At 52.1% G+C, this 21324-nt stretch overlaps 5 protein-coding genes across 5 annotated transcripts; 3 read left to right on the plus strand and 2 right to left on the minus strand.

Moving 5' to 3' along the window:
* Window positions 1-53: 53 nt before the first annotated feature.
* Window positions 54-2100, plus strand: SAPIO_CDS8572 (Endosomal sorting complex protein; the record flags this gene model as incomplete). The annotated part of the gene is made up of 4 exons (XM_016790183.1): window positions 54-122; window positions 318-405; window positions 478-716; window positions 793-2100. 4 exons carry the CDS (start codon window positions 54-56, stop codon window positions 2098-2100), a joined length of 1704 nt encoding a protein of 567 aa, XP_016640446.1.
* Window positions 2101-2872: 772 nt separating this feature from the next.
* SAPIO_CDS8573 (uncharacterized protein) lies at window positions 2873-4195 on the minus strand (the record flags this gene model as incomplete). The annotated part of the gene is made up of 2 exons (XM_016790184.1): window positions 2873-3273; window positions 3448-4195. 2 exons carry the CDS (start codon window positions 4193-4195, stop codon window positions 2873-2875), a joined length of 1149 nt encoding a protein of 382 aa, XP_016640447.1.
* Window positions 4196-5585: 1390 nt separating this feature from the next.
* On the minus strand, window positions 5586-8009 carry SAPIO_CDS8574 (Protein sly1; the record flags this gene model as incomplete). The annotated part of the gene is made up of 5 exons (XM_016790185.1): window positions 5586-6234; window positions 6310-7159; window positions 7235-7620; window positions 7688-7907; window positions 7970-8009. 5 exons carry the CDS (start codon window positions 8007-8009, stop codon window positions 5586-5588), a joined length of 2145 nt encoding a protein of 714 aa, XP_016640448.1.
* Window positions 8010-10466: 2457 nt separating this feature from the next.
* Window positions 10467-15247, plus strand: SAPIO_CDS8575 (uncharacterized protein; the record flags this gene model as incomplete). The annotated part of the gene is made up of 4 exons (XM_016790186.1): window positions 10467-11808; window positions 11887-12129; window positions 12206-12300; window positions 12380-15247. The coding sequence occupies 4 exons, from the start codon at window positions 10467-10469 to the stop codon at window positions 15245-15247; spliced, it is 4548 nt and encodes a 1515-aa protein (XP_016640449.1).
* A 3069-nt stretch (window positions 15248-18316) lies between these two features.
* SAPIO_CDS8576 (uncharacterized protein) lies at window positions 18317-20513 on the plus strand (the record flags this gene model as incomplete). Its single annotated transcript, XM_016790187.1, has 5 exons — window positions 18317-18553; window positions 18804-19054; window positions 19165-19633; window positions 19715-19763; window positions 19858-20513. The coding sequence occupies 5 exons, from the start codon at window positions 18317-18319 to the stop codon at window positions 20511-20513; spliced, it is 1662 nt and encodes a 553-aa protein (XP_016640450.1).
* Between the last annotated feature and the right edge of the window lie 811 nt (window positions 20514-21324).

Here is a 21324-nt window from a genome sequence, read left to right on the forward strand (position 1 = left end):
TCAAGCCTGAGTGGGGGAAGGGGCAGGAGTGGAGGTCCGAGCTTCTAAGCTCCATGACGAAACCATCAAACCGCAATTTGATGCCAGGCGCCTCCTCCGAAGACCTCGAGGACAGCTATCAAGTGAATGAGCACCGGTGCGATCCAGCCTTGTAGGCCACTTCCTGCGTCCCGGAAACACCCAATAAGCCATGCCTGTTCCCCAGCATGTTTTAAACTGGTTATACAGCGTCCTGACGAGTGTATGAAGCAATCATTCCTTCTGGCACCGCCATCGAGGCACTCCTCAAGGCAGGCCGCTAACTTAACCTCCTCTAGGAATATCACGATGTCAACAGGACTTACAACGATGTCGCGCAGGCACTCTCGCTGTATCCCAGTCTCTCGCCCCGGACAGACGTCCATAGTACGTCTACATCATTTAAGTCAGGGAATCAATTCCCGGTCGCCTAACACTAAGCTCCTTGCTTTCTCCTAGCCTTTGATAATGGCGTCTCTGCCCTCCTCGTCCACCTTTCTGGCACACTACCCGTAGTGTTTCGCGGCGCAACCTACCGCTTCCCAGTATCGCTGTGGGTTCCACATGCGTACCCTAAGGCCGCACCACTCGTTTACGTTAAACCAACCGAGACGATGCTCGTACGTCCAGGTCAATACGTCGATCCGCAGGGCCAGGTTTACCACCCCTACCTAGCCGCCTGGGCGAATTTCTGGGATGTAAGCGTGTCTAACCGTGTCGTTCTGGCCGTCTTTTATTGCACTTTATTGCACATCCGCCTAACTCTCGACCTAGAAATCCACACTCGCCGACCTTCTCACAATCTTAACCGACATATTCGCCAAGGAACCCCCAGTCATCGCACGTCAGCCACAGCCACCGCAGGCAGCTCGGCGCGCTTCCCCATCCACCGCTCAGTCTCCCCAACCTGGGCCCGCCTCCCCCCCATTTCCCCGGCCTCCTTCCATCCAGCAAATCCAGCCCTTGGGCGGCTCGAGTCAAGCCCCGCCCCCACCACCGAAGCCCGGCGCACAGCCCGTTTCCACTCCGACTCCGCCGCCTCCCTTGAAACCTGAGCCCTTACCGAAGATTCCCCCTAAGCCTACGTCTCCCCCGGAACCAAGTTCATCAAGGGCCTCCGACCAGCCTCCGCACCCTCCTCCGCCGCCGCCTCGCCCACACAGTACTTATAACCAGACGACACAAGTCCCCGTGTCGACATTACCAGCAGAACCCTCTCGTGAGAGTCGTTTCTCACGCTACGAGTCAGCGCCTCCTCTCCCTCAGCAGGCTGCTCCCGCTCCGCACCCGCCAGGTCTGCCCGCACACTCGGCGGCTCCCCCGCATTTCGTTCAGACTCCGCAACATCCTCCCCAGTGGCCATCCTCCACCTCGCAACCACTGCCCCAGGCTTTCCCAGCCTACCAGCATGGTATCTATCCCGGAGGACCTCCGCAACAACCAGTACCACAGCAGCAAGTACCCATACTGGGTACCCCGCAGCAATTACAGGCCCCAAAGCGACCGCCTCCTCCAGATCTCCTCGATGAGCCTCTTGATATGAAAGAACCAGAGCCGAGCAACGTCCCACCGCCCCCTATCCCCCCTAATCCAGAAAGGGATGCCCTTTTGCGCCAGCTAGGTAAAGCCCTATACCAGGAACGCGAAAAGAGTCGCCAGAGGAATGACGCCTACATAGCCGGGCTCGAAGCTCAACGTGCTGCGATGATCAATGCCTACAATACCCTCAGCTCTGAACGGCAGTCTCTTAGCCAGGTGTCGGCACTTCTTAACTCTAATGCGACGATTCTCCGGGAAGCTCTCCGCAAGGCTGATGCGGTCATTGAAAGTTCCCGACAACACCCGCAACCGGATATTGATGAGTTGTTGGTGGCGCCTACCGTTGTTGCCAACCAATTGTACACTCTGGTCGCGGAGGAGCGGGCGATCGGAGATGCGATTTTCATGCTTGGTCGGGCTGTCGAGCACGGCCGCATAACACCTGCCGTATTCGCTAAAACTACGAGAAGTCTTGCCCGTGAATGGTACCTAAAGAAGGCTCTAGTGAGGAAGATTGCAACGGGGATGGGTCTGTCTGTGTGATGACCTCTTCTCTCATGCCGCGGATTGGGGATCGCCAGTCTACCAGTTTTAGGGACCTTCCACGCTTGGAGTTGTTACAACCCCGACGCCAAGGACCAATACCACTACTATACCAATCCCTAGGGTACTATCCAGGATTCCTATTTAAAGTCTGGACCAGACCTTGTGGTTGAGTGTGTGTATACTGGCTAAGCCGCCCCCAGCCGAAATTCTTAGGTCGACAGAAACGCGACGAGGGAAAGCTCCATTGTCGCGCAAGCGCCATCAACCTTGAAGTACGATGTGCATTAGCCTTCGCCTCCGCTGGCCGTCAGTTACCGACCCAGAACTTTTTCTTCTTGATTCCGCTCTTTCTGGATAAAGGGCTCCTGCTACCTCGCTACCTCACTACCTCACGTGCCTACCTCTTTAAACTCGATACCACATAGTGACGCCGGCAACCTGTGATGTGGTTGGGCATGAGCGATTTGCGCATCACTTGCAGGCAGGTCTATTGGCATGGTGTGTCTAGTATTTCGGCTTAACCCGTCTGATAGAGTTAGGATTTGACCTTTGGATTCGACGCACCACCGGAGGAAGGGAAAAAGGCCAGCAACATTCATGTTCAACTATCCTACATCTCGCATTCTGTGACAGCGGTGTCCAGAATCATCCTAGATAGCCATACACAACCGTGAAGGAGCAGAAACACAATCTAACACCTTAACTCCTCTCTGAGAACATGAAACAATAAACTTTGAAAGTGATCCACTCGTCGTAGCCATGACACGTCTCAATCAGCCCTACTCCCCGAGCCCATAATTGACAAGTTCCCGGCCTCTAAGGCATGATGATTAAAAACCTTCCCTTCCGCCTCAACATATTTTAGACCAGTATCCTCCAAAGTGTTACCCTCCCTGGTTTTATGGAGCGGTGTGACAGAACGTGAAGTTGGGTCACTATCAGCAATGCTCAGGTGTCTGTCGCCGGGTCTGCCCATCCAGGTGCGGATCCAGTGCACATGGCGATGAGGCTGGTGAGACTCGTTCTCATTAGGCAAACGCTGGGCGGATCGGTCAGTGAGCCGATGGGCGACGAGGGTGCCGAGAGGGAGGATAAGGACAACAGACGTGTAGGTGAGTGAGGCGGCCTCGAAGTTGACGAACGTGGACCACTCGAGACATGCGAAGATGACTGTAGCTTAGATGTTAGCTTTGAAAGTGCAGAGTGGTAAAAGTGTTGGAGGCTCTTCCAAGGACGCCAATGCTGAATATGCAGTATCAGGTATGCGATATTGACCACCCCAATATGATAAAGGAAAAGGAGAAAAGAGAAATAAAATAAATATAAGATAAAACAAAAGCTTACCCGGTATGATCATTAGAAGACCATTTGCCATGATTAACACCTCAAAGGGTTTAATTCCATTCTTGGAAGGAAGGAATTTCCCATGCTTCACAAGATGGGTAACGAGCTGCACATTGAAAAGTGCACAGAAGCAGCAGATCGATAAGGCGTCGAGGATGATGCTATAACCAGCCACCCACCGGGCATCGCTAGCGCTTTTCATGGCAAGAGTCGCCCTGACTTGGAATATGCAAAACGCCAGACGAAACCCTATCGTCGTGAGGCAGACTGCCAGCGAGAGGGTACAGACGATCCACTTGACCCTCAGAGACCAGGGCTTCACTATCGTCCAAGATTGGACAATAAGCGAGGCATGGGCAAAAACGACGACGATGTAAGAGGAAATCGTTCCCGCAACGCTATTGCGCATATCCGTTTCTGTTATCCGCGAATAGTCGCCCGAGAACATGGTGTAGAACTCGGTCCACTTAGACGGGAAGTAGATGGATAAGAGGACCATGCGGATGATATTAGAGATGAGAGAAGCAATGTGAAGGATCGTGCACATCTTGAAGAACTTGACTTTGGGGTTCAATGTGAGGACGACGATGAGCATTATGAAGGATGCGCCGATTTGCGAGCCGTAGTTGATACTGATGCCGAACATCTCGTGATAGTTCCTGTCAAGCGAGGAGACGTTTATGGACAGGGCGGCCCCATTGGCGGTAGTAATGTCGAAAGACTGCTTCGAGGGATCGAAGGTATCCATTGTTCGGAATTAATATGTCGTCGCTCTGATGTATGAAGACTTGTTTCAAGGAGGTCGACTGGATATCTAATTCTTATATCACGACGGGCAATGAAGCAACAAGCTATATGCGTTCGGATCTGCTGAATTCTGGATGAAGGACACCAGATCTTCTCTGGGACTCGGGATAAGGAAGGATTTTATAAGTGAGAGGCGGAAGACAGGGCGGGCATAATCATTGAAGTAACTTCAAATCTGAGTATAAGCGCCTCTTGAAAACGCGAGAGGGTATATACGTGTACGATCCCCAATTCTTCATGCCAATATCTTGGAGAGAAGCTCATACGCACTACCAACAGAAAGGGAAGCGTCGTCATGAGGCGAAGTATGCACAACATACAAGATCGGTAGTTTCTGCCGAAACGGTAGATGCTAACAAGGGCAATGAAAAACCTGCTATGCAGCTCATTCTCTGATATAATTTTGAGCTTGATATCATTTCGAGGGTTTTTGACTATACCCAAACCACCGTTGCCTTGGTAGCATCAACAGCATCATGATACCATTGGATACTAAGACGACGCTGATTCTTCATCTTTCATGACGCATTCGGTACACCGCCCAAGCGATAATCAGCCCGAGACATATGTACTAGGGAGGTGGCTGCGCGGAGGCCCTTCTTCATTCTTCATGATCGCGATGGCACCGATTCCTAACGTCACTTGAGAAAGACGCACGCCACTTTCCTAGGCCTACCAAGCTTCTGAGGATAAGGAATTGCGCGCAGGTGATCACGGCTATGCAGAACACGTTGTGACTTTTCTCGGTATATTAAGTATTTCCCTGGAGAAAGGTGCAAGCCTCTCCGTAGTGCCAAGTCAGGAGTCATAAAAGGTTCTGTTGTCCATTGCGCACCTATTCGGCTTTCATCGCGGGCTGGCTTGCGTTTGACTGAAAAGCTGGAAAGCTGGAAAGCTGGGTTGCTCTAGTTTTTAAGAATGGTGTTTATGATCCTCTCTATATCAAGTCAAGGATGTCATGAACGTCGTGCTCTTCGTCGACTTGATATAGATAGTAGTAGGGCTCCCAAATACTTCAGTGAGAGGTCCGGCGCACGGTGTTGCTCCCTGCGTAGCTCTTGATTCTGGTCTGGGGCGGAAATGTGAAAAAGTCTGTGCTATCATCACACCAATGAACCTGGTAAACCCAGTCTCAGGGAATCGGATCCTAATTCTGATTTCATCCCACTGCCTCGATCCCTCCCTGTTTTGCCAACATCGGTCTTCGACACGGCTTTCTAACTAAACCAACAACGGAATCATTTTCTCTAGAGAATCATTCATAGCGGGGGATAAGGAAGGGAAAAAAAAAAGAAAAATTATTACACGACCCGTATGCGCGTCCTCCAACATTAGCTGCTAATTTCCTTTCCTAACTTCTCAAGCTCCTCCTTGATAAACTCCCTGGCGTTCAATAGCTCCGTGCTTCCATAGACGACTCGCTTCTTCGCGCGGTCGCCGCCTGTCCTCGCCACCCACTCCTGTAGGTTGCCATACTCATCCATGCTCCCACCGCCGACGGTAAACACGACGGCATCGGTGAAGCCCTGCCTCCTTTGGCCGAAACTCGCGCCAGTGCCGGCTCCGTGAGCACCGAGGCCGGTTGCGCCGGGCATGGAGCCGGGGGGGTTGGCGCCGCCGGAGCGGATCGCGCTTGGCGGAGGCATGGTGCCGCGGGCATTGGCGGACCGAGGATCGAAGTAGAGGTAATTCTCCGTCTTGGCGATGGCCGAACTAGATGCTGTGGAGGGATCCATTATGCTCTCAACAATCTTGGTAATGGTGAGGTCGCGATTCGCGGGGAGGAAGTTCTTGATGCCGCCGATGAGGGATTCGAAGTTGGAGGACAGACCGGTCGGAACACCAGTTTCCTTGAGTCGATCGGTAAGCCGATTAGAGATGGAGGAGAAACGCTGGAAGAGGTCGGTGGAGGATGACTGTTGGGCCGCCGAGGTGCTGTTGATGGTTGTTAATTGGGTCATCTTTGTTGTGGCGCGGACTCTGTAGTCTAACATTAGCGGACATTCCTTCATTCATTGGGAAGTTGTTGGACAAGGGAGGGGGAAAAAAACGAACTGTCGGATATAAGCCAGCGATTCCACGTCAACGCCCAACTCGCTAAAGGCCTGTGTAAACTCTTCCCATTCGGAACGGCTGACGTCGAGTTCGGTGCTTAAGAACCAAATCACAAATAGCCGGAGCTTGTCAATTGGGAGGTTGCCTTTCGTCTTGTCCTTGATAATCTCGAGTATCTGTGCCTTGGTATGCTTCATGACATTCTCCTCGATCTCGAAGAAGCTGTCGAGTTGTCGGTCTTTTATTCCGGTAAGTAGGGCCGCGAGGATATTCATGTGCATGTCAAGGATACTTTTCCGTTCCCTCATCTCTGGCAGCAACGTTATGGCTGCCTTGAGGTGCTGGGCGCTCGCACTGGTATCATTCTGCAAGTCCTCCAGGTCGGCGACACCGGTCCTCTTGGTAATCGCTGCTGTTTCCTCCTTGTACCGTGTGAGTTCGGCGTCAATATCCTCAGCAACCTGGGGGAAGGGGAGAGCCGCATTCTTTGCCCAGAAGAAATCATTCGCCGTGAGATCATAGCTCTTCTTGGAAGTGCCCTTGCTGGGATTATTCTCGTCTATAGGGGTTTCAATAGTAATGCGGTTGAGTTTCATGTTAAGCACATCGTGGACAAGGGACTGGTATGTCCACGAATGTGAGAGCATCGGGATTAGGTCAACGTTTCGGTCGAGAATGATGAGAACAGGACGAGATGTGGGTGTGCCGCTGGCCGAGGAAGTAGGTCGAGCGCCTGGTGAGAAGAGGTTATCTTTGGAGTTGAGGATATGGTCTCGGAGTTTGCGGTCAAGTCGCGTCGCAATCATCTCAGCAGCAGCACCCTTGGGACATCGGATAATGGGAATGACGCCTTCGTAAACGTTAGCTCCTCAAACCTAGTAGTACGCAGGCGAGGGAAGGGATGGCAGGGGAAACTCAACCATACCAAGTGTTACGACAACGCTAAACAAGCCGCTTACAATCCTGTCGACCACCCGCTCAAGCTCCGCATCACTCGTCTTTGCGCTATTCAAAGCCCAGTACGTGTGCTCCTTCTGCAGCCCGAGACTGAAGAGATTCGGTTCCGCAACGATAAAGTTAAGATATTGGTCGAAGAGCTGCGCGATATGTTCGGACGTTCCGGCAGCTGCAGTTTCCGCAGCGAACTCTTCAAGAAGGACTCGGGGTAAGGAGGAGAGGAAGTTGATATGCGCGGGAGAGTAGAGTCCCTTCTGGAGATCGCCTGTAATCAACTGTAGGTTCTTCGAAGTAGGTTCGACGAGATATATTACTGGAACTTCGGGAATGGGGTGTCGCGATGCTCCGATGTGCCTTTTAAAGACACGATCTTGTTAGATAGGGGTTGTAGATACTCTGCCGCTTAGAACCAAAGACTTACATGTGCATAGTGACTCCCATAGAGCGTAAGTCGCTGACCCTGAGCACACTGCTAATGACATCGCGGCCGAGGTCATCAAAGACAAGGACCTTCCAGATCGGTTCGCCTTCGGTGGTCAGTATCTGGGCTGAAGTGGCGCGGACGCCGCCGTTGGCATTCGCATCCTCCGAGTCGTTTGTCTCGAGGTCATGGTTTAGGTTGAGGATCCGCTTAATAGAGGCTACAGAGACGATGTTAGGAGGCAATACATGCGATCAGGACTTAAGAAAGGGCGAGGCTTACCAACTTGCTTGTCCCTTAAGCTATTCTCCTTGGTCGCCATCTTAAGGTCCCCAAGCTAGTGGAGGGGCACTTTGCAATTGATCGACCCTGGTATGATGATAATATTGAAGCGCACACAGGAACCCTGTTCCAGTTAGCTTAATCAACCAGCAAGATGGAAGTAGCGTAGCTACCTTTATAGGCCGTGCATACAGAGGTGGTGGGCAAGCAAGATTGAATTCGAAATATCTCTGTTCTGAAATGGTCGCCTGTACCACGAGAAGAAGCTCTGCTGGCCAAAGGACTTGGGTGATGCTTAATTACAGTGCAGATGGGAGTTAATCGACTGTACACAGGTGGTGATACCAGGTCGGTAGAATACTGGGTAATCCAGCCAGGATTTCCATGGCTCCCGCCCAGGCAAGGCCGCTGTTGATGTCAGCAAGGGAGTACAATGCCAATGCAGGGAAGGAAAGCACGGGTCAGAGCTCGCTGCTGGCATTTGATTTTTACCTAAGACGGCTGAATTTCGAAACAGGAATGAGCCAGTTTGTCCGCCAGCCAGCTCCTTGACCCTTCCCGACCTCCTGTCTCTGCTCATCGTATTCCTACCTCCTGTTCCTCCTCTTCTCCTTAGCTCGCCAACAACAGCAACAACGCAGGCGACGTTTTACGCTGTCGACACTCGTCACTCTGCGACCGTAAAAAGCGGGTTTCTAGACAAGCTCCTCATTTCCTTCTTCTTCTCTTTACTTCCTGCTCGCGTTCTTTTGTTGCTCCGCCCCAGTTCGGCTTTCCCGAGTGTTGCCAGCTCGCCAACTCGCCAAAAGCCGCGCTGGGCGACTTAGCAATTTTCTCCATCGGATGCTCTCCCTGCTCTTTTGTACCTCTGTTGCCCTCGTGCACTGTGCCCAACCTTTTCCTCCCAGCACAACCCAATCTTAAACTCAACACCCGCACGCGACTCTACCTCATTAGGTTCGCCAACTCGGTCTCTTTTTAAAACCCTCGACCTGACCACCCCGTCAAATGTTGTAATCGTCAACTTGTTTTCGTTCTTAACTGCCTCGCCAAATGGGAAACATCGCCATGAATGGTTGCTTTCTCTGTAGATTGGAGGAACAAGCTCAAGTAGGTCTCTCTTCAGGTCCCGCACCAGCAGCGCCTTCAACATGAATCCCATCAATCCATCAATCCATCAATCCGTCAATCCCATCCATCCATCCATCCATCATCCATCCCCATCCCCCTTGTCTGTCCTTTTGTGTTCCCCTTCAACCTTTAGCCTCGTCGATTCCACCAACATCCCTTCGAGCCGCCATCGCTTCAGCAGCTTTGTATGTGATATCTTGGAAATCCTATTCTTTGGATACCTCCCCATCGCCCTGCATATTTAAACTGCGGGTGATGGTTGTGTGGTATGAGAATTTAGAAGAGGAAATGCTCAAAGAAAGAGAGTCGCGTGCGAAGGATGGAGAACAGAGTAGACACCTCTCCGTCACGCAGGCACGCGTACGAGCTGGTCGCTTTTGGCTCCTGTGTACAAGCATGAGCAAATAGTCGCCGGGTCGGACAATTCCAACTTTGAAAATTTCGGAGGCTCTTGTACAGCCAAGGCAGCAACATGATAACTTCACATAACTTCACATCCCATGCATCGCGACCGATCTGTGGCGCGCTTTGGAGATCTTTCCTTTCTTTTTCCCTGGAGTTGGGCAACTCCTTGGGAAGAGAGGGCTGGCCATTCTAAGTCCCGACCGTGTCTAAAATCCGACTTCGCATTCAATACTCTTGGCGCCTCTTTCTTTCGAACAGGCATTCAAATTCCGTTTTGCAAGCTGGTATTAATATTTCAGCTTGGATATGACACTTTGACCTTTACGATACCCAAGGGCAAAATAGGGCCGAGGCAAATCTCAAAATCTCTGGGGAGACGGAAGACAGAAAACACATTGGACAGACTCCATCAAGTGCTGAAGCGATAATTTCCAACCCGGTCGAAGCTGCAGGCCCTGCAAACACAACTCAGGGCTCTCTTCCTATTCTCAGCAAGGGCTGGGCGACTTTGAGGATGGCTACGATTCGCTTTTATATCGCCCTTCCACGTTCCATTGCTCACCTTGCCCACTCAAATTGCTTTCAACGTCGTTCACGGAATCTTGCTTCTCTATGCTGTTTTACTATTTTTCAAAACAATGCTAATATTTCCTTTGAACTCCTTCCCAGGCACACTATATTTCAGTCCTGATCTCCTAGTTCCGTCTTGGGTTAGCGGCGATTCCCTTTCGAGGTATGCTTGGCTTCTCACGACCGATTCTAAGTTATGTTTCCAATTAACAATTTTTTGTGCCCAATAGGTTTTTCCTCACTTAAAGTAAGTGGACGGTTACCAGCGCCTGCCGGTTTTCTGCTAGTGGGAAACTTGGCCGGAGTCACTGCCTCCCACACAGCTGGCAACTGGCTCATCAGATTACCAGCTGCTGACATCTGTCGTAGATTTCCCATTCCAAGACTCGCGATGGAGTCTTGGAATCCAAACCACCCAAATGGGTCAACCTCTGATGACCACAACGACTGGGCTGGTTATGGGTTTCCGGACCAGTCCGGACCTCTCGATGATGGCTCCCAGCCATGGGCCCAGTCCATTTCCGACCAGGCCATGTACTCGTCAATGGATCAGCCAACGCCGAACGGGACTGGTTTCTATCCAGCAACTACACACGCCGGGGGACATCTTATAAGCGATGGCCTTGGTGGAACTCCTTCACTTCCAGCGGGGGATTTCGGTGCAGGCCATGTTGGGTTGCCTCAATATCAGAATAGCCAAGAGTTCCTAGATCCCAGCTTTGACTCCCTGCAACAGGATCTCTTTAATGCACAGAACAAACTGGATATGGTTCCCGGTTTGGGTGATTTTTCTCCGGTCCAACCTCATCAACGCCAGCCCGGGGCCCAGGCTTTTCAACAGCAAGGTTTTCCTTTCCCATCCGGAAACGAGCATGCTTTCCAGCAGCCTCTATCCTTCTCCCCGTCTCAGCCGATGGGTCGGCCCCAGGGTCATCAATCCAATGCTCAACAAGCATACGAGATCGGACATCCCCAGCCGCAACAACCTCAACCCCAGCAGCCGCAGCCAGCACCGCAGGCACAACCCCAGCACTCTCAGCAACAACCACAGCAGAGTTATCAGCAACACCAAGTGTATACTCAGCCCGCTCAACAGCCTACTCGGCAGCCGATGGGAGGAGGCCAGATTTACGGCGGCCCACAAGCGGCGACATACCCCCAGGCTATGCCGCCCCAACAGAAGCTGGGGCCCGCATCGCAGAATACCCTTACCCAACCTCAACCCCAATATACACAAGCGTATTTGCAGCACCATCCTTCATCCTTCACCCAAACCACTTCCTCTCCATCACCCGCATCCACGCCGCAGCACGGAAATCTAACGCAGGCCGGGAGGAATATTTCCAGCCAGATTTCCTCACCCTCTTCTACACTTCAGTCTCCCGCGTCAAGTGCAAACGTTCAAGGAACCAAACGTACGGTGGAGCAGGCAGCCGCTCCTAGCCCTTCCCAGGCATCCGTGGACTCCAACATTTCAAGCGAACCGGCAGTCAAGAAGAGGAAACGTAGTATCAAGAAGGTCTCCGATACCGATGCGGTGCCGGCTAGCTTGCATACTGACGTCTCTATTAAGACGACTGATCAGCCGAGACCTCTCCCTCCGCCTAGGATGACTAAAGAAGACATGGACGCCATCAACGACTTTCTAAAAGTATCGTCTAGCGGCAAGACAAAATTCCCCGGCGTCCAGGGAGCCTTTTATCTTATAAGCCCCCGTACTATAAAGCTCCCAAGTAAGTTTTATCATTCGACCGACCCCCACCCCACCCGGCCAATGCAATGCGCTGCTTTTCATGCTAACTGTTTGAAAGCCCCCAAGAGTTATGATAAGTTGGCGCCTCTCGTCGCATTGCCTTCACAGTCTAGAAACCCCATTCTTCCTGGACGCACTCTCCCCTGTGAGATACAAGGTCAATTCACGGATAGGTTCAAGCCATCCGGTAACGGAGCGGGCCTTGAGGACCGAAGGCGTGATGCCAAGGATCTTCTGGCTCAGTTTGAGAAATCAATGGCCGGTCTAGGTTCTCGTCGTCCCAAATACACAGAATATCCTCGTAAGTGAATAATGAATGGCGCTCATCGTGACGGATTATCCGCTTTCTTCGAGACACTGACTTGATGGCGTTGAAGATGCATTCAAGGAGCAGCTCAAGGCAGATGAAGCGTCCAAGGCCAAGGCCGAAAGGCTTGCGCGGAAGCTCGCCGAGGAGGAACGTAATAAGCCTGTAAGTCTTTCATACCGTCCGACACGCAGCATGCATTCTATTGTCCTAAATAGCTAATAACTAATGGCAATTCTATTAGGTCCGGCCAGAGACTCGCCCGGATGATCCCATTGAGGGCGCAGCCTGGGACATTATCGGTATCGTCCATATCGATGCTTCGGCGACTCGAACCACAGCTCTGTTGGCAGGTGCTGTTCAGCAGGCAGGCGAATATATCATCGCGCGCCGAGCTGAAATGATGAGGGCGAGACAGGACGTCGATCAGGCGACCAGGGAGAAAAAACTCGAGGAAGTACCGAAACTCCAAGCAAATGCCGACTTGAAGCAGCAAATCCTCTGCCGCACGTTGGATGCTGCCAACGAGGTGGGCGATGAGGTAGTCTTAGAGAATCTCGGAGGCCACAGCAAACTGGTGCTTAACCTGATGAATCTACTGATCGCTTGCATCAAAGCCGGAGATTTCTCGGGTCAAATGCTCAAATCAGCTCTCCGACTGCTCGCAAACTTCAGGATCACTCAGAAGATAGCATCACAGACAAACCTGGAAACCATCCGGCGCCGCCTCTCGGATAAGGGCGATGCAGAAGTAAAGGAATACCTAGCTGCAATCATGTCAAAAATCAAGAAGGGCAAAGAGCCGGATTCAGAGGCATCTCCCAAGAAGTCTACGACCACCTCGTCAACCAAGGCAAAGCTGGCATCCTCGAAGATGGCCACCGACAGTGCTCCTGGTAAACGAGCTCGCCCCGATGAGCCCGACTCTCGTAGCGCCAAGAAACAAGCCATAGACTTGGGCGCAACGGCATCCTCCTCCCAAGCCTCCTCGAAGTCGGGAACAGTGGCAGGTGCTACCCAGTCGAAGCCCGCGTTAACCAAGCCTCGTCCATCGGCGGGCATTCTTCCAGGGAAGAGCCGAGCAGTTTCCAAACCCGCTCCCAAGATTGAACCCACCAAATCTGAACCTGTGAAGTCTGACACTGGCAAGCCTTCGACCACCGAGGATAAGCAAAACGTCAAGGTTGAGCAAAAGAAAGCGACAGTGAAGCCCGAATCGAAACCCGAAATTCCCAAACCTCCTAAACCCTCGTCAGTCTCCGCTAGCCTTGGAGGCATCGCCTCCCTCCTGGACTCGATCAACGCGCCAAAGCCTCAGGCCAAGCCCCCGCCGAAGGACCCCAAGGAAGATCGCGAGAAGAAGGAAACGCCCGAGGAGAGGGCGAAGAGGCTCAAGAAGGAAGCGCGCCGACGATTGCGCGTCAGCTGGAAGGCAGACGAAGAGCTCGAACAAGTGAGATACTTCCATAAGGAGGACGAGGAAGATACTGGTTTCGACTCAAGGATGACACGTGACGCGGCAGACGACAAGGGTGAAGGCATGGTTCTGAAGAGGCGAGGCAAGGTCCTAGACGAGGACGAGGAGGATGAAGAAGACGAGCTTCCCTATCGACCCTGGCTGGACCCTACGCCAATGGATTTCTCCAATATCCCTGAAGATTACAGGAAGAAGACCTACACAACTCGGGGTGGTGACCTTATCGTGAATACCAAGGAGCAAAAGTTCATGGCGGAACGTGAACAAAAGGTCCTGATTGCCATTTATCAGGATATTTCCGACATCCCTCCAACGCCCAAGAGCCCGCTAGCAAATAGGGCCGAACCTATGGTGGAGACTAAGATTGGCCATCTGCCGCGGGATGAACCAAGGTTTGAGGAAATCCATCGACGCTGGAAGGAGGTACAGCAGCTCGGAAGGGATTCCGCTTTGCAATATGCAATGAAACGAATTGATTCCAGGAAAGCTCCCGCCAACCAGGTGAACTCAATCCTTGATACTCTCAGGTCCGCCGCTGCCAGTGGCCAGGTACCCCCCGCTCGCGTACCGGAGTTGCACCAAGGCGCAGTACCCGCTGCGGTCCAGTCCTTGCCCCGGGACGAGCAGATCATTGCGCTTCTTACCAGCGATAGGGCCAAGCAATGGAAAGATCCGGAGCCCACTCCTACTACGCACCGTCGCCATGACTACCCGGATCCTCGCGTTCAACAAGCTGCTGACATTGTTGAGGAGGTTACAACTAAACTAGCCGGCCACCCGTACCCTCCAGTCGAGCCTCCCGAATGGCTCAAGGATAACAAGGAGGCTGTAAAGGAATGGTGGCTCGGCTACAACAAGGACGCTGCTGCGAAGGCGAAGAAGGAGGCAGAGGAGAAGGCTCGAGCTGAAGCTGAACGATTCACGGCCATGCAGAACCAAGCTGGAGCGGATGCCTGGGCTGCGTACTATGCTCAACAGCAAGCGTACGCCCCTTACATGGCAATCCTGCAACAGATGCAAGCCGGCAACGTTCCACAAGCAACAGCACCCACGTCTGCACCTGCCCCCGTGCCCGCTCAGGCTCAGTCAGGGCAGACAGGCACCAATGATCAACTTCAAGCTGTCCTTGCAGCTCTTGGGCAATCCCAGACCCAGCCAAGTACAGTGGCCCCAGCCGTCGCGTCCGGTGCGGCTCCTCAGATTCATCCCAACGACACTACGTATCAGCAGCTCATGATGCTTACGCAAATAGCATCGCAACAGCAGCAGAGCACGCAGCAACAACCACAGCAAGGTCAGCATGGCCAACAGCCACCGCCACACCACCACCGCTCCGGTGGCGACCAAGGTCTCACTCTAAATTACGACGACGCTCCCCCACGCGAATGGGACCGCGAGCGTGAGCGTGATAGGGATAGGGACAGGGATTGGGATCGAGACAGGGACAGGGACAGGGATAGGGAGAGAGACAGAGATGGCCGACACGGCGGTAATGGTCGTGGAAAGCACAAGACCTCGGGAAACCTCCCACCCCACCGGCCAGTTAACCGAGCGCTTATCGGAACCAAGCCATGCATATTCTACAAGCAAGGCACATGTGCCAGGGGTGACCAGTGTACATTCCGACACGAGTAGTCTGTTGCTTGTTAGGAGTTTGGCGGCGCCTTTATTTCTGTTTTTCCTCTTTTTTCCTTTTTCACTCGTTGTTCATTCCATTCACATGCTCTCGGCGTTTCTCGATACAAACAGCATGGCACAGGAGTCAGCGTGCCAGGAAGGAATACCGTACATACGATTGCCTCGGCAGGCATCAGCAAATACATACCAACAGGCGCATAATAAGCATGGGCGATCAGTCTACGAGGACATGTCGGTATCAGCAGGTTCTACGGTAGGCGATGGGGGGAAGCACGATGGTGGGATCCGTGGTTAGGGGTCTGCATGCATCACTGCGAGCCACGCCCGAGCCGGGCGTGTTATTAGGCTGCGGGAGCATTGTGAAGCAAGGCTGTCGTTACGGCAACCTTGTCAACTAATCTTCTCCACGAGTCTAAAAGGAGATCTTAGAAACAGTTCGCGGGGACTGTGACGACCTGTGTTTGAGTTATATATATGTATTCCTAGATGTACTACTACTACGGATGGTTTGCTTAAATGGCAGAAAGAAGCTGGGCATGTTCACCAGTCTAGTTTTTTTTTTTTTTTTTTTTTTTTTTTTTTTTTTTAACAATTGGTTGATGCCTTTGCCACATGCCGTGGACTTTTTGTGGACGTTTTGACATGTGCCTAGTGGGGCTCACCACTTGCAATTGTACGAGTTTTAACTGTTAGCAAAAAGGACACGAGCTAAATCATTGCTGACAACGCTGCTTGGCGAACGGGCATGTCTCTCCAATATTGATGATGGAGCCGATATAAAGGAGGCTAAAAGAGAGGATCCTGTCCGGAGTCGCCGTATCCAAAGGGGACATATAGCTTGTAATTCCGACAATCTGTCCCTTGGTAGAGCATGGAGGAAGTCAGTATCAGGGGAGCGCCCGCAACTCTCCAGAAGGCCTTGACGAGCCGACGCATCGATCGAGGGATGGAGTGTAGTGTAGTTGTAAGAAACTAATAAATAGCCTGAGTAAGTGGGGCATGGGATGGACGGCGGATATTGCGAGTCTTAGCATGGTGAGGTTTTCGGACCAGAAGGAGACGTTTTCCGCCAGGATGGGTGCTTTCCTAGTGGGTCGATGGCCCAGGGCGGTCGTATTTCGGCGGGGGGGGGAGAAGAACACTTGAGCGGCCCGTTAGAAGAACACAAAGGGAGCATCAATCAATGAGTCAAGGCTAAGCGGTAGCAGCAAGATGTCGTACTAGCACGAGAAGAGTATAATTAGAGAATCTCGAAGCTATCCTCCAAGTGGCATTACGTATTACAACGAGTACAGAGTACGTATTCAGTATATGTCATCGTAGCAGGGGTGTTGAGGGACCCAGCCAGCCAGCCAGCCAGCCAGCTAGCAGGACCGAGACGGGTGGGGGGTGAATCGCGGTGATTTTGTGACGTGAGAGAAGGCGACCTTGTGGGGACCTCAAACTTCTTATTCGCACGGAAGTACATCGCGGTGACCCGCCGACACCGTTGGGTTTGATGCTGTCGTTGAGCTGAGAAACAGCATTCAACGAAGAAAAGAAAGAAATCGAGCCTGAGACGACCAGCCCCTTTTAATTGAGGCCAGATATAATATCGAAGGGGGGATTCAGACACAAACACCCATGGTTGTCTGACGCTAATTTGCCTCGACAGACCATGTAGTACGAGGATAGTGCCAGGCCTATCTAAAGTGGGCGGGAAAATGCTGAAAGAAAGGCCGATTGCGATGGTTAGACCACCTCGCGCCCCGGGACCGGTCCTGGACACTTGGTGGGCAGGGGACCAGACAGGTGCCTCGTTGCTGAAACTGGAAATGTTACTGGATGCCCGGAGACGGGATGTTGGCGAGACGATTATGATTTATTATGATGAGATCAGATCAGTAACGTTGACATCCACGGGTAGCTTAGACGGAACAGGGCATCGTGCCGTCAGGGATAGGAGGTGATAATACTCTCCTGCAATGCACGACAAGAGTTTGCAAGGGAGCTTGCTGCCTCGGGATCCTATCGGAGAGCTTTTCAGATCCAGCTTGGCTCCCTGCTCCTACGATTCGAGGTCGTTGATACCGCATGTCGTTGGTAGATAAGGTGTCAGTGCCTGGTAACTTCGAAGTACGTAGTAATAATAGCACGGAGATCTGCATCTGGAATTCTGGATGCTGCAGATAGATAGATGCAGCCCGATCAGAAGGGACGAAGTATGAAGTACAAGCCTGGGTAAGAAGAAGAAGAGGCAGTTTCCCACAAGCAATCGAGCAATCAACAGGTTTCGGTGTTAAAGTATGTACTTCGTACTCATCCTCCCCCTTGTGAAGTGATCCGTTTCCTCCTTCCTTGTTGGAGCTAAGGAAAGGTACGTAATCGAGGTACACTTGTTAGTGTACAGTGCACTGTCCTCCCCAATCACCCCAATCATCCCTCGCTGCTTCTCCGTTTTGGCAATGGGAAATACTTGGGTCCTGGCCTGGCTCTTACATTTACCCCGCCGAAGCCCAACCTTCCTTCCGGCTTCCTAAGTTCCTCGCCAACATTGGACACTCTAGTCACAACAAAAAAACATCTCCCACACCCTCCCACTCAAGAACAGAAAGCTTGGAAACCCAGGCTTTTTCTCCTTCTTAATTCTTTTCATCGTTGCACTCGACACTAGATTCGAGGTGGGGTTTTTGCGAGGCATTTTTCCCATCAACATCAATACCATTTTCCCTCCTGAACAACTCAAAGCTTCTCGAGACTTGGAGCATAGTTACCCCAACAACTCTTGTCAGCTTCATATCCAAAGTAAGAGCTCCTGTGTGCCTTCCTGTTCCAACCAGGCGACTCCTGCTTGTTTACCTTCCTGCTTTACCTACCTCCTTCCTCCAGGACAAACAAAGCTAATTTTTTCTCCTCTTCTTCTCTTCTCTCCTTTCCCAGGGTACTTCCTCCTTTTCATCACACTCCTTATCTACACACATCATATAGAGCTCCCAAGCTCATTGTGGAGCTCATTCACTAAACACCAGCTCCTGCTTCAGCTTCACAACCTTTTAGGAACCCAACAATCAATCCTGCTTGCCCAAAATGTCCCACGGAAAGCGTTACTCGATATCTAAGAGATACTCTTGGAGTATCCCTGCCAGTCTTCCTGCTCCGACTTCGAATGACTCCAACAGCCTGCTTGCGACCAGTGGTCGCATTGCCTGGCTTGCCAATCTTGACACAACCCGTACCCCAGCCAAGAACTATCGCAGGACATCTATTATCTGCACTATTGGTCCCAAGACCAACTCTGTTGAGTCTATCAACAGGCTTCGTCAGGTTAGTACATGTATTAAGTAGTGATTTCCCTCAATATTTTGTCACTACTCCATAGGAGCTCTTTGGGCTTAGCCAGATTGTCCTCTTCTGGAATACCCTCCCTGCAGGAGAAGCCGGCCCTGGCTCAAAGCTCTCCAGCTGTTCTCCTGCCATCTCACTGCCCTTTCTACCATCGTACTACCCCAACTGCCTCTCAGGCACCAGGCTTGAAGAATGATTTGGCCCAATGGTTTTGCTGACACTGTGAAAGGCCGGTCTTAACATTGTCCGAATGAACTTTTCCCACGGCACCTATGAATACCACCAGTCCGTCATTGACAACACCCGAGCTGCCGAGGAGGCCCAGGCCGGCCGTCAGGTCGCCATTGCTCTCGACACCAAGGGCCCTGAGATCCGAACCGGTAACACGAAGGACGATATTGATATCCCCATCGCCGCCGGCACCATCTTGAACATCACCACCGACGAGCAGTACGCCAAGTGCTGTGACTCCGAGAACATGTGAGTTAAACTAGTCGCAACCACAACCCCCTCAGCAACGTGCCAAGGGCAAACCGATCAGAATATCGAAAGGTTATGTCGTGTGCTAATATGCGAGTTGCCTGCGTCAGGTATGTTGACTATGAAAACATCACCAAGGTCATTGCCCCTGGTCGAGTTGTGTATGTCGACGACGGTGTCCTCGCGTTCGATGTCCTGAGCATCAAAGACGACAAGACCATTGAGGTTCGCGCCCGCAACAATGGCTTCATCTCCTCCAAGAAGGGTGTCAACCTGCCCAATACCGATATCGATCTGCCCGCTCTCTCCGAGAAGGACAAGAACGATCTGCGCTTCGGCGTCATGAATGGAGTTGATATGATCTTTGCTAGCTTTATTCGTAGGGGACAGGACATCCGCGACATCCGTGACGTTCTCGGCGAGGACGGTGCCCACATCAAGATCATTGCCAAGATCGAGAATCGCCAGGGCTTGAACAACTTTGCCGACATTCTCAAGGAGACTGACGGCGTCATGGTTGCCCGAGGTGACATGGGTATTGAGATTCCCGCCGCCGAAGTTTTTAACGCTCAGAAGAAGGTATGCATCCCTTGATGTCGTTGCTAGACGTGAAAACACGTGAAAGTCATCAGTGCTGGTACTAACCTACCTACCTGCTAGATCATTGCCATGTGCAACATCGCTGGAAAGCCCGTCATCTGCGCTACCCGTACGTCGAAGTTGTTTCCGAATTGATCCCCTCCCTTCTCAGTTGATAAAATATCGATTCGAGCCAAGTGACGCTGACTTGCTTTTGGCTACAGAGATGCTTGAGAGCATGATCAAGAACCCCAGACCCACTCGTGCCGAGATCAGCGATGTTGGTAACGCTGTCACCGACGGAGCCGACTGTGTGATGCTCAGCGGTGAGACGGCCAAGGGAGCCTACCCCGAGCTTGCTGTTCGCGAGATGAGCGAGGCTTGTCTGCGCGCCGAGGCATCGATCCCCTACATTAGCTTGTACGAGGAGATGGTGTCCCTCCCTCACGATGGCCCCATTTCCATCACCGAGTCGGTCTCTATGGCCGCCGTCCGCGCGTCGCTCGACCTCGGTGCTGGTGCCATCGTCGTCCTTTCGACCTCTGGAAACTCGGCCCGTCTCTTGGCCAAGTACAGGCCTGTCTGCCCCATCATCATGATCACGCGTAACGCTCACACTTCCCGATGCGGTCACTTGAACCGTGGCGTGTACCCCTTCTTCTTCCCCGAGGAGAAGCCCGACTTTGACAAGGTCAACTGGCAGGAGGATGTTGATCGTCGCATCAAGTGGGGCGTCTCTCGGGCCATTGAGCTTGACGTCTTGTCTCGCGGAGAGACTATTGTCATTATGCAAGGTTGGCGTGGAGGTATGGGCTACACGAACACCATGCGTATCGTCAAGGCCGATCCCGAGCACCTTGGCATCGGCGATCACCCGTGACTCCGTACGGCGAAAAATGAGAGAACGATCGCGAAGCCAATGGAGCCCAGTTCATTACTAAAGTGGCTGGGACTGATTTCTTTGTTTCTTCTTCAGTTTGTTCTCCTTTGGTGTTTGTCTATGCGTGGTTATCTGGGATCTGGGAATGCTGCATGAGCGACGCGTACTTCTTCTTCTCCTCTTAGTTTGAATATGCTGCCAGGATCGTGCAGGTTTCTGCTTGGAATCATGATTCATAGTAGCATGATTAAGGGGGAGGATTGAGCCGAAACGAGGCTCTTGGTAGGAAATGCCTACCAAAGCATCGATTAGCTCCAAGAGGAATGAGTACGGTGCTCACCAGGGTCGTATCCGCGACATTGCGATGTTTGTTTGTTCAGCTCGTTTACTAGATACGGCATGGAATTGTTAATAGATGATAATTAACCCAGAATAAATTTCAGTGGGAAGATGCTGTGCTTGCCGAAGGTGATGGTGCGGAATTTGCGGCGTGCGGAGGAGAAGAGACTTAGAGAGAGATCATTTTATATATTTGTATCGCGAGGACACGATACAACCCGGGTACTTGTAGCGGAAAGTCCCGAGATGAGGGGAATCCATTTGACTTGGGCGACAATTTCACACCAGATCCCATGTCTGTATGCAGGCGTCGGCATTTATTGAATCTTCTTGCATCCACGCGGACAGACCCGCATCCCAGTCAAAGCCGAGCGACGCCGATGCAGCCCCGCATCCAAGAGTCGCATCTCGGACTGAGGGGCGAACGGACGGTACTATTGTAAATGTAAAAGGAGCCCAACTGGTGACTCAA

The sequence above is a fragment of the Scedosporium apiospermum genome (genome assembly GCF_000732125.1).
Source record: "Scedosporium apiospermum strain IHEM 14462 chromosome Unknown SEQ_SAPIO_0121, whole genome shotgun sequence".
Lineage (NCBI taxonomy): Eukaryota > Fungi > Ascomycota > Sordariomycetes > Microascales > Microascaceae > Scedosporium > Scedosporium apiospermum.